Genomic DNA, 18,637 nt, shown 5'->3' with positions numbered 1-18,637 from the left:
AGTACGCTTTCAACTTTAACGAGCATCGAGATCATCGGAGGGGGCTTCCTTGGTGGTGCAGCGGTTAAGAATCCGCCTGCCAATCCAGGGGACATGGTGTTCAAGCCCTGGTCCGCGAAGATCCCACATGCCACAGAGCAACTAGGTCCGCACGCCAAAACTACTGAGCCTGTGCTCTAGAGCCCGTGAGCCTCAACTACTGAAGCCCACACGCCTAGAACCCGTGCTCCGCAACGAGAAGCCACCGCAATGAGAAGCCCGTGCACCGCAACAAGGAGTAGCCCCCGCTCGCCCCAACTAAAGAAAGCCCGTGCGCAGCAACAAAGACCCAACTCAGCCAAAACTAAATTAATTAATGAATTAATTAACTTTTTTTAAAAAAGATCATCGGAGGTGTTTCTTTACCAGTTTCTGTGGCCCCATTCCAGAGATAGTGACTCAGTACTTCTGTGGGACCAGAAATCTGCATTTATAAGAAGAGCTTCGGGTGATTCCAATGCAGGTGTCCAACACTGCCTTCCAGCACTAAGCAGTGCTGGCTTTTCACGGTGCCAATTCTGAGGGGGTCATTTTGTAATTTTCAAGGGTTTTTTTTTCTTTTAAAACATAAGGTTGGCCATATGTTTATAACATAAATATGTGTAGAAGCACATCTACATACACATCACCCATAGAGCCCCCAGGCAACTCAAATAACAAAGGCTTGGACCCAGAAAGGGGATCTGTGAGTTTGAACCATATGACATTGTCAACATTCAAGCCTTTCTGACATAAAAACAGGGAGTTCGTGTGGTTACACCTACAAGGGGCAATGGCAGAGCCGACTGGTCCCCTCTTTTCCTCACGAGGTCTCCTAACCTCGCGGCATTGGTCCACCTGTTTAGTCTTTAGGATACTCCTGCAAGGTATTTTTTCCAGAAAAGAAAACTAAGCCTCAGAAAAATCCAACAGCATGTCCAAGACCACATGGCTGTTCAGTGGCAGAAACAGAATTTGAAATCAGGAACACCTGATGTGCCGGGGCACCTCTGCCCTTCTTTCCTCCCCCAGGGGCCCCAGAGCTGACATCAGGCCACAACACCCTCCAGTTATCCAAGTCCCACTGTGACGGCCGGACCCCCGCTCCAAACCTTCCGAGGTCGGTAACCCAGGCCTCTCAGCAGGCTCCCCACAGGGGCTAGAAACAAAGGGAGAGGCTCTCTAAAAAGCCACACGAACAGGATGAAATGGTAACTGACAAACGGAGAAAACAGGGCAAGAGCCCCGATAACATACACACAGGACGTATGCCAACGGATGTCAATCATGGAGATTTCACGCCACGTTCCTAGGCCTAGGTGTCAAAAGTCAAGGAAGTGGAGAACAGATCACAAGATCGTTGTCAAAGCTGCCTCATTTTATTAAGTTTCATCACCTGAGAATATGCCACAGTGAATGAAGAAGGAATGAGAGCCTGCCTGCGTACCAAACATGAGCGGATGGAAAGGTGCAGGCTGAGCTCCCAGCAGGTGCAATTAATTTCATTCTATATCAGAACTAAAAACCGGAGATGATACACTATTGCCTGTCATGGAAACTTCTTACTGGTGATACATGTTTCTTTTAACACACCAGTAACTAAAATCGAATGCCCCTAGAGTAGAAACATGGTCAATCTACCACATAGTAAATTTCTTTTTTTTTTTAGAGATCAGTATTATACCAAAATTCTACTTTATGGCAATAACTGATTTATAAATTTTTATTATACACGATAAAATTATAGGCTCACTTTTGCACACTTAATTAACAAAAGGTAACTGCTTTCCTTTAAATTTAGCCACTGAATCTCTACGCACCTATAAATTGCTAAGGGTATCAAGCACCGAACCCACAACCTGGGCCTACTGTTAAGATGATTACAAATGCTTTAAAAAAAAAAAATCAAACTTGATAGAAAGATAAAAAAAACAGCAGTAAGCAGAAGTAATCTGATTTTTTTTCTTCCCTAAGGGAACTTTATTCATTTATTCATTCCTTCAACAAATATTTATTAACTTTATTAATTTACTATGTGATTACTACATGCTAAACACTGTTCAGTAACTTGATTTTATACATTATGAGTATTTATTTTAAAAGAAATGCTTTAGACTTTATAGTTTTGTGTCTAGAGAGAATATCACAATGAGCCAACTTCAAGCATGTGGTCATGACATGATTTAAAATATCTCAAACTACACCAACTGAGAAGAGAGATCAAATAGAACCCATCGAGACTGGACTGCAGGAAGGGTGTGTTCCAGCCCCCTCACCCATGCTCAGAAGCCCACCCGAGACCCTGTTCTGATTCCACCACTGGAACCGGGGAGAAGTACCGGGCCTCGGACATCCACAGTAACCCAAACGAAAACATATTCTTTTCACTGTCTGAAATAAATCTGCTTTCTGCATACTGAATAGGAAAGAGATGAAAGTGAGCATTCACCCATCTGAAGAAAAACCAATGCTCTATAAGTGTTTCTGCTCTGTGCCCCATACAAAGCAAATGCTTTGCTTCTGCTTAGGCTGTTGTATTTTTTTTTTTTTTTTTTGGCTGTGTTGGGTCTTCGTTTCCGTGCGAGGGCTTTCTCTAGTTGCGGCAAGCGGGGGCCACTCTTCATCGCGGTGCGCGGGCCTCTCACTGTCGCGGCCTCTCTTTTTGCGGAGCACAGGCTCCAGACGCGCAGGCTCGGTAGTTGTGGCTCATGGGCCTAGGTGCTCCGCGGCATGTGGGATCTTCCCAGACCAGGACTCGAACCCGTGTCCCCTGCATTGGCAGGCGGATTCTCAACCACTGCGTCACCAGGGAAGTCCTAGGCTGTTGTATTTTTAAATAAATCATTCTGTTAAACACTAGCCTCCTCCTCCAAGGGAAGGTCTAAAAACTTCTCCGTTTTGACAAGTCTCTGACAACTTAACTCCCATCCGCTCTCGGCTGCAGGTCCTGGATCACTGACCACCACAGTTTCCCTCCCCTGGAGCCCCAGCCTGAAGGGAAGTGACGCAGCCTTGCATCAGGTCCTCCACCCTCCCTCTGCCTCCAACTCGGGGCCCAAACCTTCTGCTTCATAGAAAAAGTTTTTAACGACTCAGGAGTCTTCTCAGTTTTAAGCAGAAAAATGGACTGAATCCAGATGTCCATGCAAATTTCAATGACTTCCTGAATTATATACGTGAACCGGCGATGCTGGAGAAGGCATCTCCTGCAGATGTAAGCACGGTACCCCCATTCCTCGTGAACACATCACACACACCTGCTCGTGGCCACTCTTCTGGTCAATTACCGAAAGGCCTGATGGTGAAGGCACCAGAGGTTACCACGAACTCTTAGGTAGTTGCCAAATATACTACTTCTCCAAGTCCCACTGCTATACACAGAATAGCAGCCATTTATGATACAGCCAAAAAAAGAAGAAATCACGGCAGAGTCTAAAGCTGTCTTGAGGTCAGTGTTGAGAAGTGCTACTAATGCAGCAACTTCCACTAAAGAATTTCTTTTGATGTGAATGAGTTACAAGCAGGTGAAGGCCCATCAAGAGCGTGCCTTCCTTCAGCTGTAAGTAGATGCATCCGGGAAGCCTTGCGGGTGAGGCGGGGCCTTCCCCCCCAACCCCGGTGCAGGCAGGTGGATTTAGGGATGCAGCTACATCTGGTGATGGGCTGGGGATGGCAGCCCGAGGAGCAGGGAGCTGGAGGCCCGCCTGCCACGTGGAAAGCACTCCACCTGCCACTGATTCTCTGAAAGTCTGGTGACAATGTTTTTAAGATAAATCTGTTAAATGACATCACAATAGATTTTGTTTACCTGGAGCATTAAATGACAGAGAGTCAGGGATTGTCTTTTGTGGATAACAGAGAAACGAGGCTCAATCTTAGGAGATACATTAAAGTACGTTATCAGTACTTTAAAGAGATATATATTGAAAAGCTTTTCTTTTCTGTTTGTAAGTGAAGTTCATTTCCAGAGGCAAAGTGTCACATTCCCATATTAAAATTCCAAATTTTATGCAAATTTCTCATTCTCGCCTAAGAAAGTCCTTGCTTCTTTCGATTTCAGTAGATTTTGAAACTTTTAATAATTGGACAACTTTCCAAAGTACGGTTAACTATATCTTTCCGATCTTTGCCCATTACCACCCCCCAATGCCTGCCCGACCCCCTAAAGGGGCCTTCCCTACAGTAAGTGCTCAATAAATATCCACTTGAATTAAAAGCATCATTTTAATAGGTGCACTGGGCTACGCCCTTCTTACAACAAGCCAACAAATATCTTCGAAACACAGTATCAACCCAGAGAAATTTCCAGTGGCTAATCGTGACTGCAAGATTTAATTAAAACTTTACACTGTGGTAAGTAAAATTAGAGGAGCCTTTTTTTCATTTTCGTTTCACAACTGGCTGGATCCAGTATCTTCCCCAGATAAGACCATTATTTGAAACGTCACGCTGGCGGTTTCCCCTAACAGGTTGAGAGTCACAGCACCATCCCATCGGCCTGTTCATAACTTGGGCCATGCTGATGGGGGGGCAGGGGTGTTCACAAGTGCATGGACGTGAGTTATATTTTCATCCCTGGGTCCTTTCAGCTCTTGTCAAGGGAGGCTGAAAATGCAGAAGGAGGATGCCAGGCCTTTTAGAACTCTGTCTGGCATCCCAAGCTCCCGGAGGGCTGGTTCTAGCACCTACTGCTGCCCCCACCCCCAGCTCCACCCAGGACTTTCTGATTCTGTCCACCTGGCGGGGGGGGGGGGGGGGAGTGGGGGGAGGGGGCAGGAGTCTGCCTGTCTACCAGTTCCTGACTGATGCTGAGGCTGCTAATCCAAGAACAACACTTTAAAAACTGTTCTTTTGGAACAACGTTTCTCGAAAGATGGCCAGGATCACCTGGGGATGCTGTGGGACCCTCCAGGGTCCTAGGACATCACAGTCACCATGCCGGACATAGAGACCAAGTTGGGAAGGACCACTCCCGGTGACCCTCGGGCACGCTTGGTTTTGAGCAGCACAGGTATACATATAGCTCACCAGCAGCACAGGCTGAACGCACCCCACGCCCTCCCCCAGGCCACCTAAAGCCACCAACGTGTAGGACTGTCACCTGCTCTCCCTGCCCGTTTGTCACTCTTTTGATCCTCCTCCCTGAACTCTCCATACGTTTCACCCTTAACAGCAAAGAGAGGGGAAGAGCGGCGACCCTGCCTGCCGGGATCTGCAGACCTGTGTTCTTACGGGTGAGCACACACAACCCTTCCCTTCTCAGGCCTGTGTTCTTCTTTCGTTCTCGTCTCCCACGTTCCCACACGTTTATCAGGCTCTGGCCTTGCCAGCCGCCCCCCCTGGATGGCGGGGGGACCACAGGCTACCAAGGGTAATGACGAAAGCTTTCCTGCTCCCCACCTAACACCAGCCCTACCTACTGATTTTCGGAGCAACAGTATAAACGCAGGCTTTCTGATGACTAAACGCTAAACCACGGCAGGATCGTAGGAACTGGAGAAGCAGCAGCCTCTTCTGATGGGAGGTTTATGTGCTTTTGCACCTTCTTTAAACTTTTCATTAGTGAGTTTGAAAAACATTAGTAATGAAACCTTCTCTCACTTACAAAATAAGCTTATTAATAGGTTGTGGTCATAAAGATAAGAAGCCCCTGGAGAAAAGTTCATGGGAAAGTTGGTTTTCAAAGAGAAGAATCCTAGAATTACAAAGCATGATAGACACCACCTTAAAAAAAAAAAATGTTATGCTGTTGAAAAAGTATGTAACTACTTATTAAAATGCCTGACCCCTAACTAAAAACTGTCTTAGGATATTTAGATAATACACGCTTATTCGAGAAAACTAAAACAAAAACTGAGAGAAAACAATGCTTAATCCAAAACAGTGCCTCTACTGAAACAGATATGTACAGCCTATCAATTCCTGGAATGTATTACAATTGTTATAAAACTATGACAATTTCCAATAAAGCCATCAACTTTTATCGAATTGTCACAGAAGTACCTAAATTCTAAAACCTACTTTTCCCAAAACTAAAGGCTGTGCTTGAGACTCAGGTGGGGTTCATATCATGTGAAGACATAATTCAGATTACTTGTTCATTTAGAATTACTCAAATTACATACACATGTATCTACATATCAATATATGTAAGTAACTTCTCTACTGAAAATCTGTGAAATAACCCTTTGAAAACATCAGAGACTAAAACCTGTGATTTTTCCAGATCAGAACAATTGATTAAGCTCAAGCAATACTTCTTTACATCCACATAACCACATAACACTAAAAATGTTAAAGTGATTTCTTGGCATATTTCTATCATGCGCCCTGATTTAAACTTGAAATCTTTTCATCACGTCCATTATCCATCTCATTAAAGCACCATAAAAATATAAAATGTCATGACTCTAGTTATCTGAAAAAGAAAAAATAAATCAATCTGCTAAACAAATCTATTCACATTCTTTGTAAAGGGTACTGTACCATCTTGTATTTTGAAATAATTTTCAACTTATTGTAAAAACAGTACAAAGATTTCAAGTACGTGTTTCGCCCGCCTTCGCCTAGTGTTGACATCTGACTTAATCAGAGTCGAATTATCCAAAACTAAGAAACTAAATATTGGTATAGTTCTAACTCAACTACAGACTCCATTCAGATTTTGGCTGTTTTCCCACAAATGTCCTTAAAAGAGTACTTTAAAAAAGAAATTTCTCAAGAAGTTTCAAATTCACAAGATTATACTAAGGTTTAATCTATTCCAAATACTGCGGTAGAAGCAAAGGACCAATCTGTTTGCATTTCTACTTCTGCAAACCAAGGCTTGCTTACCAGACCTTACCATATCAGTCTCATTATTATATAAAACCAAACACTTCCTTGCATAGGATATATTACAACTTGGCTTTTGAGAAAATGGGTCAAAGAGGAATGACTTCCCAGCTATGTGGCTTCTCAATCTGGAAAAGAGAATTTCAAGCAGAAGCAAGAATGATTTCACTTTCTTCCTAGCTTCTTACTTATATATCTTTTTACAGAAGTTATGTTGAATGATCATTCAAAGCCTAGATAGAAGGCAGAAAGTGAGCCTCCAATACTTTGCCTAACAAGTTAGAAATTGTAAACATGGAAAATGATGTTTAAAATGGAATGTTTACATATACTAAATAAAAGTCCTCCTGGACAAAAAACCTAATTCTTTTCCTTTTTCTTCCAATATGTTTAGCACTCTATTTCTGATATCTGGCATTCAAATTATGTGTAGTACCTTCCAGAAATGATTAATCAACAGTCACATCAATTCTGAATGCATTCCAAAAGAGGATATGAGGATGCAGAGGGGAAATAGCAAAGTGTCTTGTGTATAAATCTTGGTTACACACACACACACACACAAACCTCCACTGATTACATAAAACCTCCTGATCCAGTCCATTGGGTGCCCTAAGAAGAATCGATGATGAAAATGTTCATTTCAAAAGAAGGGCCGGTGCAAGCCAGTCTCACAATCTCTCCTCTCCCTCCCTTCTGTGTCAGCCAGTTCACATACAATTAGAATGTTTGCAAATAATCAGAAGTCACATCACTAATTTATTCAACAAACAGTGAATGTAAGTGCTTTATGGGAACCAAGAAGGAAAAATAACTGCCTTTGCCCTCAAGCCGCTTACGATCGAGCTCCTCTGTCTCTAAAAGGATCCCCATGTCAGGGGACAGCAGCCAAGTATTTCAACATCCAGAAGACTCGTAAAGAGAAATAAGTGTCAGTGTCACTCATAACATCAGAATCAACTTTCCCAACATACAAAGAAAAAAACAATAGACTTTTCCAAAGCATTAAGTGCTTCCCACATGTTCTACCTAAAACCCAAAGTGGAGAGAAAAAGCATAATGCACTGCAGTTTATCTGATCCTTGCACACACCAATTTTGCCAACTTCAATTTTTTTTAATTTCATCGTTGCTAAGCATTCTCTCTGGGATACTGCCCTTCATTTCCTCTTAACCCTCTAACACACTAGGATAACTCTGGCTTCCAAATGAAAAGGAGGCACAGTTCAATCAGTGGTATGATAACAAAAAAACAGAATGACATATTTGAGTTTAAAAAAAAAGTCTTTTGGTTTGACTATTAATTTACATAAGCATTAACGAGAACACAGGTCAGTACTACATAGGCTGAAGTCCCTTTTAATGATGAGAAACCGATCATTTAAATAAGCTACATAAATATTTCTTTCCACCCCCTTGCCCACAACTTGAAAATCCATCCAAATGCTTTCTGACACAGCTTAACTTGAAACAAATCCCAGGCAGGGAGCTATGGATTCTTAATAAAGAGAAAACCATCAACTAAGGCCCTCATCCTTGGCTTCTAACACTAATGAGTTACAAGGCTCTACAACTGGCGAGTCTACTCCATAATTCACTAATAAGAAAGAACGCAGGCCAATATCTACATCAAGTTTATAGCGGACAGCAGTGGATCAATTTGTTAAATCCTCCGGCGCACGTGCAATTACCAGACAGTTAAGGACATATTAAACTTGGGAAAAGGGTATTTCTCTATTGAAGTTGACAGCACAGAGCAAGCAGCCAACTCCACGCTCGGCTTCCTGGCGGCGGCCAACTGTGGTCAAGGGTCCTTGGGCTCAGGGACGACTGGGGCACGGCCTCTACGCCTGCGTGTCCCTCGGGCTCCGGGAAAGTAAAGATGCACGTTTCCACAGATCTGACAGAGGCAAACGTTTGAAACGTTTTAAAATATGCGCTTTACCGTCAGTGAAAATGTCCTTCATGAAATATAAAAAAACAAACAAAAAGTTCAACTTATTCATTCCTCCCGAATAAACATAGAAACCTATTTTGCAACCCAAGTTCAAGGCCAAATAGCAGGCTTTTTATTAAAAGAAAAACAAGCCCAGTGCCACCATTCTACGTGGACCTTAATGAAACTGACACACGAGAAAGAAAGTGTGCTAGTGTGCAGGTGTGCAAGCGCCGGCTGTCCATCCACGTGTGTGATCCAGGTTAACACCGTGCGGGGTTCGCGCCCCTCCTGACCCCCGACTCCCGGCCGCGCGTCCTCCGGCAAGGAGCTCTCCGAGCTCGGACCGCCCGCGCGCAGCAGGCACCTCCCCGCCACTCCTTTTCCTCCCTACCGGGCACCGCGGGCCGCGAGGCGGGCTGACCGATGCCCCCGGCCGGGCGTTCCGCGGGGCCGAGAGTGCGGAGGGGGAGCCCGGGGGGCACAGCCACGGCGGCCCAGGGTCTGCGGGCCGGCCACTCCCTCCGGGCCGCCAGTCCTCCCTTCGGGACCGACGAGGACGCCGCCTCGGCTCTCCCGGGCAGCCGCGCAGCCACCGGGACGAGCAGGGGTCAAGGCCGCCGCGAGCCGGGCGGCGGGGGGAGGACCGACGATCGCCGCCGCCGCCGGAGCCACTGACTGCTCGGGCGATCGCGCGGGCGCAGCGGGCACGGCGACCCGGCCCGGCCGCCGCTCGCCATGGGAAGGACCGCGCAGCGCCCACGCCCGGCGGCCGGCGGCTGCAACTCCCAACTTCAGGCAAAGTTTTCTGCTGTTGCTCTCGGAACCGACCCGGGACTCCGAGTGGCGCCGTCCGCCCCGACACGCGCCCAGGCCGCGGAGGGGCGGGGGCCGAGACGGGGGCCAGGCTCCGGGGCCAGCGCCGGGACTCGTCCGCTCGGCCCTCCGGAGCGCTAGGTGCCCGCCCTCCCCGCCGGCCCCGCGCCCGCGCCGGGGACGGGCAGACGCGGTGCCCGGCCCGCCGCGCCCCCTGCCCGGCCCTGCCGTTCGCCGCTGGGGCTCTCCCACAGGGAGCTGCCCGCGTCCCGGGCCCCCTCCGGCCCGCGCTCCCCAGGCCCCGGCAGGCGCAACCCCGCTTACCTGAAAACGTGTCCCCCGCCGCAGTTAGCAAAAGTCCGGTCAAAGTCGCCAGGCAAGTCCCAAGTCTCCCCATGGTGCTGAGTGCGCGCCGGGCCGCTCCCGGCGGCGCTGGGTGGGCGCGAGGGCGGAGGGCGGCCGGGAGCTTTGCCTCCAAGGCGGCAAGAAGAGGAGGGTGAACAGCCAAAACCAGAGCCAGACGCCCAAAGTGCTAACAGTTGCAGAAGTCCCAACTCCGGCGGCTCCCGGGGCCGGGGGCGAGGGTCCTGGGTCCTCCCGCCCTATCACCGGCCCCGCTCGGAGCTGCGCCGCTGCGAGACGGAGCGGAGGGCGCGCCCGTGGAGCCAAAATCCGCCCTCCGTGCCGGCGGCTGCGCTGGCCGCCGCTCTCCTTCCCCGGCTCGGGACCCGCGCCTCCGGCGCCGCGGTGGCCAGGGCCGGGGCCGTGGCCGCGCGCGTCCCGCCCGCCGCCTCTGCGCCGCCAGGCGAGCCAGCCCCCGGGCGGCGGCGCGCCGATGGCCGAGCCCGCGCCGGCTGCAAGCGGGGCTCCTGCTCCCCGACTGACTGGCGGTGCCCCGCAGGCCGGCTGAAGGGAGCGCCCACGTCACGGCCGCCCGCGCCGCCTCGGCCCGCTAGAGGGCGTGAGCGCCCGGCCCCGCCGGCCCGCGCCCGGCGCTCGGCAGCCGCGGCGCCTCGGGGGGAGCCGGGCGGGGGGTGGCCGCGGGGGCGGCGTCACCGCGCGGAGAGCGGCGGCCGGGCGGTGCCACCCGCTCCCTCCCGCTTTCGCGGCCGGCTTCCGGGAGGGTGACCGCGCAGGGGCCGCGCCAGGACCAGAAGTTTGTCCCGGGTCACGGGCCGCCGGGAGTTGGCGAGCGCGGCGGGCGGGACAGCGGCCTGCGGCCCCGCGGGCGGGCGGGCGAGGCGGCTCCGATCCAGGCGCCGGACGGCAGTGTCGGCGGGCAGGGCCGGAGGCACCGGGAGTCGCGGGGCCCGCGCTCCCCGGCGGCTGCGGTCCAGGCGAGCCGGCAGATCCCGGGGATGCGAGGATCTGCGGCTTCTCCGCGCCGCGGGCGCCGCGAAGTTGGCGGGCGCCCGGGCAGCTAGCTGCGGCCGCGGGCACCGAGACCCCGCAGCGCACTGGCAGCCCCGCGGGACACCCGCGCTCCTGCCCCCGGAACCTCGCACCCTCTGAGCAGGACACGCTTGGCCGCTTCATTGCGTCCCAGCCGTCCCGGGTGGGCCCGAGCGAGCCGCGGGCCATGCACGGAAGGCGGCGGTCACACGGACCTACGTATACTGTGATTTCTGTGTCTGGTGCTAAGTGTTGGGAAACGCGGGAGGAGGCGTGGGTAATGAATCAAATGATGTCTTGAAATATATAATTTACCATTTGGGGTGTGGAATGCCTATTTCATTAAGTGGATAAAATAGCTTCCAATGCTTCAGTAAAGAGGTTCAGTTTGTAAAATTGAAAAAAAAAAGGCAGGGTGAGGGGGGGAATCCTTCTATCTCCCTTGGAATAACACACATGGAGCTGCAGACGCCAGGCCTAGCTAACTGAAAGCAGTAGAAGGCCTGGGAAGAGGTTAAATTAGAAACCAAGTAACTACCCGTGAGTTGCACGGTATTCTAGGGCGGGGAACCGCGCCAGCAAGAGGGCAAACCCATGAAGCAAGTGGGCCACGGGCTCCCTCTCGGTACTGACAAAGGCCCAGAAAGTGCATTGATCCCACGCTAACCTCTACGCTGTCTCCAGTGGACCCTAGAACCAACAGACAAGGATATGTCACAGCTGTCACTTCCCTGGGGCAAATTGAGGGATTGGACTTTGATTTTGGTGCCCAACGAACAGCTAGCTCCTCTTTCTTGCAGAATTCCACTTATTAGATCCTTATCAGAAGTGCTCTTTCGAAGGTTCTGTATTAATCATTGACGTTTTAATACTATGGACCTTACATCATCCTGCTTCTCCCAAATATGTACTTGTTGAGCCTTATCTTGATTGCAAAATAACATTTGAAGTATGGAGAGGCAGGGGGGTCACATACCTCCAAGGATCAGCAGTGAGGGTCTGTCACCTGGGCTTTCCCTGGTGCTGAGGTCCTGTGATGTGATGGAGCCCAAATTTCTTTTATTTGAATGGTCATGCGCTTTCCAATGGAGCTGTTATGTTAGTAGATGTGAGATGGATCCAGATAAGGAGGGAGATGTCAATCTAGTCATTTTCCTTCTTTGAGTTGGGTGAAGAAGTTCATATTAAGGTAGGATTTCATTTGCAAAGTATGTGAATTCTTTCAGCAAATATCTAAGAAGGCCATATATCTGCCAGGCACTGAGCTATGGGCTGGAGGTTGTCTTATGGTGGGCTCCCCCAGGAACAGGCCTGAAGTTAAGGATTTAAGCATAAGTGGTTTTAGGTTTTATTGGGGAAGTAATCCCAGGATGCAGTACAAGAGGAATGGGAAAGTGAGACAGAAGGGTGAGGTGGAGTCAATATAGGGTGTATGAATGAGCAAGTTGCCACTGTGGGCAACTGGGACTCACTCCCCTGGGGACCTCCAGGAGAAAGTATGGAACAGCCTTAGAGCTGGAGCACCCCACCCTGGGGCAAGGACGTGTGTGAGGTGGCTGGGTGGGGGCATGGGAGACAGCTGCGCAGATAGGGGTCCCTTCACCAGTGGGGAGAAAGCCCTGTAGGGACTCCCAGTGCTGTTACCCTGGTAACCGGAAGATGCCCTGTCCCTTCCTCAGGTTACTTAAAGCTCAGTGGGAGACCCAATGAATTTCCATTATCTCTGATCTCTAAACATTACAGTGTTAAGCCAACTCTGCCCTTATGAGCCTGAAATCCGCATTGCAAACAGTGGTGGGGTTTTTGCCAGCAGCTCCTTCCCTGGCAATTCTAACAGCTACTGTTTCTTCACTCCCTCTTCCAGGTAACTGGCCAAAGCAGCACTGAGCCCAAATGGAAGGCCTCTCTTCAAAAGGAATGGATTGGACTTCCTCTAAGGAAAGGATGCTGTAGGAGTGCTTCCAATGGGACATTTCTTGTCACTTTTTTTTTTTTTTTCCAGCAGAGAGGTTTTTTTTAATTTTAATCCAACCACATGACACTCCTGTCTCTCTGGGGACAACGGTGACATTTGCAGAATGGCTGCTCACAGGGGTGCTGTCAAGCCAGCCCCCAACATATGTCTAAATATTCCGAAGTTATTCATCAAGCTGGCAAACTATTACATAATATGTTATATCTTCCTACCTTGACAAAGATAACAATACTGAAAGATAAGAAAGCCTATAGTTTTCATATGACGAAAGTCAGCAAAATATCAAAGACAACTGAATATATCATTGTGCGTATCTTAATTTTCTGTTGATAGTCTGGCTGTATGGATCAATAATAAAGACACATAATTCATGCATTATTATGTATTTATTCCATAAGTTTTATTTTGCCTTTATTTTAGTAAAATTGCTCATATGTTGCCGTAATCGAGACTGTCACATAATTTTTGTCCTATTGGTAGCAATGATCTGTTCTGTATGGAACATTTATAGCCACGTTTCACCCAGTTTTGTTCCTCAGTGGTGCCTGCAAGTATTCAGTAGCTACATGTGAACAGCACAGATATAGAACATTTCCGTCATCACAGAAAGCTCTTTTGGAAAACACTGAGAAAGGATTAGTGTATTCAAATTATGCAAAATTTGAGTATATATTTTCATCAAAAATGTAAATTCAAAAATTTTTAATCAGAAAATTAAAATTACTTTCCTATAGTTGCTGAAAACTCCTTTCTTCCCAGTGATTCAAAGATATCTGCTAGAAGTAAAATGCAAACTACAAATTAGGATTATGAATACCAAGACTGAAATAAAATAATTCATAAAAAGCTTAACATTTTCTTTAATATTTTAAATTCAGTGATACGTGATGAATTTTGAATAAACAGAAACCTATTAGCCATGTGAGCATTCAATGCCCACCTAGTTGTCAATGTAAAGAATCAGTATCCTGTTTCACGTATAACTGCATATCTACCATTTTAACAGTAATATTAATCATTTCATTTTGAAAGGTGTTCCTCAATCACCAAGTTCAACACATGCAAATACTACACTAGCGTGTGACTTCTTACAGACTTGGAACCCAAAGAGAAGCAAGAAAATTGGTGGTTGGCATTACGAGGAAACCCCACTCACTCACATTTAAGACTGTGACCTATTCCTGTTACCTGAAAGCAAGGATTTGATTTTTAATTGATTGGACTTTTAACGAAGTGCCTCTGCCATGACATCATCTACCCACCTAGGTGTGTCCATGTGCATGTCAGTGGCAGCACACCCTGGAAATCTTCACAGTGCCCTTCCAAGGCCAGGGGACAAAACTCAGGGTGAAGTGTTTCTCTGGAGCCAGCCCAGAGCTGGTTTTGAGACTGGATGTTCAGGGTTATGGTTTATGGTCTCTCAACACTGAGCACCAGATCCCTAGTGACAGAGGTGACCACGTGCCCCTTAATACATTTATTTTTATAGGTTAGTGATCCCCCAGGGTCCTGTAAGGCCCAGGCCCAGGGCAGGAGCCCACGCTGCCCACTGTCTGTGCTGTGATGGTGTTTTTAGCATCAGTAACTCTGTGACATTTGTCCCAACCTCTTGAAAGTCAAAATGTAAATAAAAAAAGAAAACTGACCATAACCTATCCCCACCTATCCTCAATGTCAGGTTGAATTTGGAGGTTAACCACAGGCAGAAAGTTCCTGATCCATCAAAAGTATCTATCACACCTGCCGAAAAGCATCCACAAAAGAATCATTTAAATACCTCCCAGGTGGCTTAACTGGGGCTAACATGACCCAGCAGAAACGGAAAACATTGTCCTAGAAAACTCACGTTTTGTTCTCTAGGCCCTGCTGCAATGATTAATTCCCTTTTTAGAGGCACGTTGAGATTGTGGAAGTGTATTTTGAGATAATAAATGGAAAATGTAAATAAGCCCCCTCGTGTGGGTTTCACGATGATGTATTCTTTCCTTGATCAAAGATAGTATGTTGTTGAAAAGAAAATAAATACGGGAAGGAAGGAGGGAGGGAGGAAGGAAGGAAAGAAGGGGGAAAGAGAGGGAGTGGGAGACAGAGCTAGCTTGGAATTTGGAGTCTAGCTTGATTGAGTCCCAACTGTGTGATTTAAATTAGTTTCCATTTCCTGGCTTGCAGAAATGGCATTACACGTGGCAGCTCTGCGTGTATCTGAGGCCCTGAACAAACCTCTCTGATGAAGTAAAGCCCTAAGGGTGCAGAGTGCAGCCCAGTCTCTGCCCGCCCCCGCCCTCGCCCCCGCCCCCGCCCCCGCCCCCGCCCTGCATCACAGTCTCTGCCCGCCCCCCCCGCCCCCACTTGTCGTTACCTGGAGAAGCACGTGAGCCTCGGGGCAGCGCTGGGGGGTGGGGAGCGTGGACGCAGTGCTGAGCAGATCCCTGCCGGGTGCACGCCCTCGCCCTCAGAGTCGGCTTACTCAGTCAGGACTTAGCTTCACTCACCTTCTGAATGTGTGTGAAAAACACAACATTAGCGGTTCACGGGGTCAGAAGAAACCAGGGCATTTAAACTTTCACCAGTGAAGCCCTGTTCTCACCTGCACAGAGGAAAGAATGGGGGCAGGTGCCCTTTTTTGAAGTTGTTCGTATCCTACCTGAGGCCAGAACCTGTCACCAGCAAAAGGCAAGGCTCCTCCAAGCAAAGTTCAAAGCCACTTGTGCATAAAGGCTTAAGTTTTTTGAATTTTTAGATGCCCCAGGAATTCCTTCTCGAGGTCTAATTAAAAGGGGAGAGGGAATAGGTTTCAGTTCTTTGCTTTGCCCACATTACCCTCAGAATAGAAATTAAGCTCCTGAAATGCTGATACTAGGACAATGCATTTGCCTATTTTTAAAAATCTTAACTCTGACACCGTTAGTCTGTGTGACATTGGGCAAGTCACTTAACCTCTCTGTGCTTCGGTTTCCTTACCTGTACAATGAAGGTAATAATTGTACCCACTTTACTGAGTTGTTGAGAGGATTTAATGAGATAGTGATATAAAGTGTTCAGAATAGTTCCTGGCACATCATTAGAGGTATATAAGTTATTAAGCGCTGGTTTTAAAATCAAATACTGAAGAGAATCAACTCTGCACAAAGTTCTGTGCTGGGGTTCTGCACAGGGAGATGGGACAGAAACATCTAATTGGGCCGCCCAATTACCATTTAGATGGGACGACCTTCAACAGGGCTTCGCCTCCATCTTTTCTCAACAACCTCTGCTTTTGGGCACATTGAGTTTATATCAGCTGCCAGACCCAACACCAGGCCACATCCAAGGGAACCACAAGATTTATCATGACAGCCCTTTCTCGTTTGCTCCTCTGCAAAATGAGAATAATAATTTCTGTCCTGTCTACCTCATTGTGTCGTAAGAGTGTCAACGACATTGTCGGGACAAGTTCTTTATAAACAGGCCCCCGATGGCTAAACTTTTAGTTTACTATGCAACTCTTCTCTTTCATCTTACCAGGTGGGACTGTAAGTTCGCGATTTGCAAATAGGTCATATTTTTATAACAATCTGTTTCTATGGAACTTTTTCCTTTTGCTTTATTTTAGGTAAAATGGTAGGTTGATATTCTCAAAACATTCCCTGCTTACTCGTGGGGTCTGTAGCAAGGTGGACCCCACATGGTGACGTCAAGATACTAGAAAATATGCTTATTACAGCCACGTCCAAACCTGTGTTCCCGGGAACGGCAGATATAAGAAGGGCTCTGCTGGAGAGTCCCTGGCAACCGTCTGATCTCCAGAAAGTCTGTCGCCTCTGCGGGCTGCTCTGTATGTTCTGCGGGGAAGGACACAGCTCTCCGGGGCCTTCCCTGCGCTGGGAGGGCAGGGTGCTCAGGCTGTTGCACACCAAGGGCCCCTCTGGGGAAACAAGCCATGCTGTACCCTTTACTTCCACCCCTGCATCCTGGACCAGGGGAAACGACTGCCTGCACAAAAGCACCTCTCTGACCAGAAAAGCCTGTCTGCTCTGTCCCTGGGGATGCAGAGCCAGCAGCAGGCTTTTCCTGTTGGAAGCAGCAACCTTAGAGACACGGTAACAGCCTTCCACACACACGTCGGCCTTAGTTTTCAGGCTGGTTCATTGAATTTGGAAAAAGACAAAGAAAAAAAAAACACAAAAACCCTGATTTCTGAAGATTTTTTCAGAGTCCACTGGTGGTCCCTGTACAGTCACTCTCTGCGTCTTTTGTTTAAGTCTGCAAGAAGTCCTGGAAGAAAATGCTTTGTGCGGGCTCTTTTGGAGCTGTGAAGCCTTGGAAATCTGCTAGCTCAGTCAGAGGCCGTGAGGTGGCACTTGGTTGTCTGATTCACATTCACTTCAAAGGCACCAGCTCCCCATGCAGCAGCCACTCTCCACATGGGGGTTCATTAAAGGAGAGAATGACTGTCTTTGGGTCCCTCTTTTTTTCCCCAAAGGCTTTGAACTAACGTTTTATATCAGTTCTCGTGCCTTTGTACCAGACAACTGTTTTCTCAGAACACAGTTTGGAGGTTAGGCAGCTTTTCCTAAACTCGGGGTGGAAATCATGGTATCCAATCCAGTTCCCATGAATTCTTATTTCCTTTGTATTTCACTTTCTTTAAAACAAATCCTTTGAAGTCAATAGGTAGGTTCCTTCAAGGTCTGCTTGACTAATACTGTTAAGAAATGTTACACTGACAATGTCAGAATCCTCCCTCAGATTAAATTATTGCAACAATGGTGTGCAGGGGCCTGTGATCTGTAATAAGGCCAGGTTTTCACTAGAATATGAAAAAAAAAGAAAAAACATTTCACTGCTAACATCAAAGAAAAGATCATCTTTACTTTCTCTTCATCTTTAATATTTTAAAGTTTCCAAATGTTGCATTTTGAATTGAAGATTCCAGACAGTCATTACTGTGAAGATGAGACAAGCCACAGAGGAAAACATTCGAATTTATCTCACTATGTTTTGGGGGCTAATATTTACTGAAGTCTTACTTGGAGCAGAGCATTTTGCTAGGGCATTGAAACTCTAAAAGACATGTATGATTATTATGCCCATTTGAGAGATAAGGAAACTGAGGCTTAAAGACAGAATGACTTAGATCTGCTAAAGATAAGGCAGTATAATTAGACCACAGTCAGTGGTAGCCATAGATCTGTGATTTGTAGGCAATTATCCTAAAGTTCCCTTTCTGACTCACTCTGCTTTACTTTCTTTTTTTTTTTTTTTAAATTTATTTTACTGAAGTATAGTTGATTTGCAGTGTTGTATTAGTTTCTGGCGTACAGCAAAGTGATTCAGTTATACATGTATATATATATTCTTTTTCATATTCTTTTCCATTATGGTTTATCACAGGATATTGAATATAGTTCCCTGTGCTATTCAGTAGGACCTTGTTGTTTATCCATCCTATATATAGTAGTTTGCATCTGCTAACCCCAAACTCCCACTCCATCCCTCCCCAACCTCTTCTCCACCTTGGCAACCACAAGTTTGTTCTCTATGTCTGTGTGTTTCTGTTTCGTAGATAAGTTCATTTGTGTCATATTTTCGATTCCACATATAAGTGATATCATATGGTAGTTGTCTTTTCACTGTGCTGTATTTTCTGTCTTCACCTTTGTCTCTTTACCTCGCCTAGATTCTTCA

The 18,637-nt window shown here is 47.4% G+C and overlaps 1 protein-coding gene across 6 annotated transcripts in view; it reads right to left on the bottom strand.

Annotated features, from left to right (window-relative positions):
• Positions 1–10,059, bottom strand: part of PTPRM (protein tyrosine phosphatase receptor type M) — a 745,633-nt gene extending 735,574 nt beyond the window's left edge. For all 6 annotated transcript variants that reach the window (XM_082418591.1, XM_082418592.1, XM_082418587.1 and 3 more), the window contains exon 1: positions 9,928–10,059. In XM_082418591.1, coding sequence (XP_082274717.1) covers positions 9,928–10,000 — 73 coding nt within the window. In that variant the 5' untranslated portion in view covers positions 10,001–10,059. The remainder of the gene's footprint in view (positions 1–9,927) is intronic.
• Between the last annotated feature and the right edge of the window lie 8,578 nt (positions 10,060–18,637).

Source organism: Balaenoptera physalus (genome assembly GCF_965194825.1).
Source record: "Balaenoptera physalus genome assembly, chromosome: 12".
Lineage (NCBI taxonomy): Eukaryota > Metazoa > Chordata > Mammalia > Artiodactyla > Balaenopteridae > Balaenoptera > Balaenoptera physalus.
This window is presented reverse-complemented; position numbering and strand designations above follow the sequence as displayed.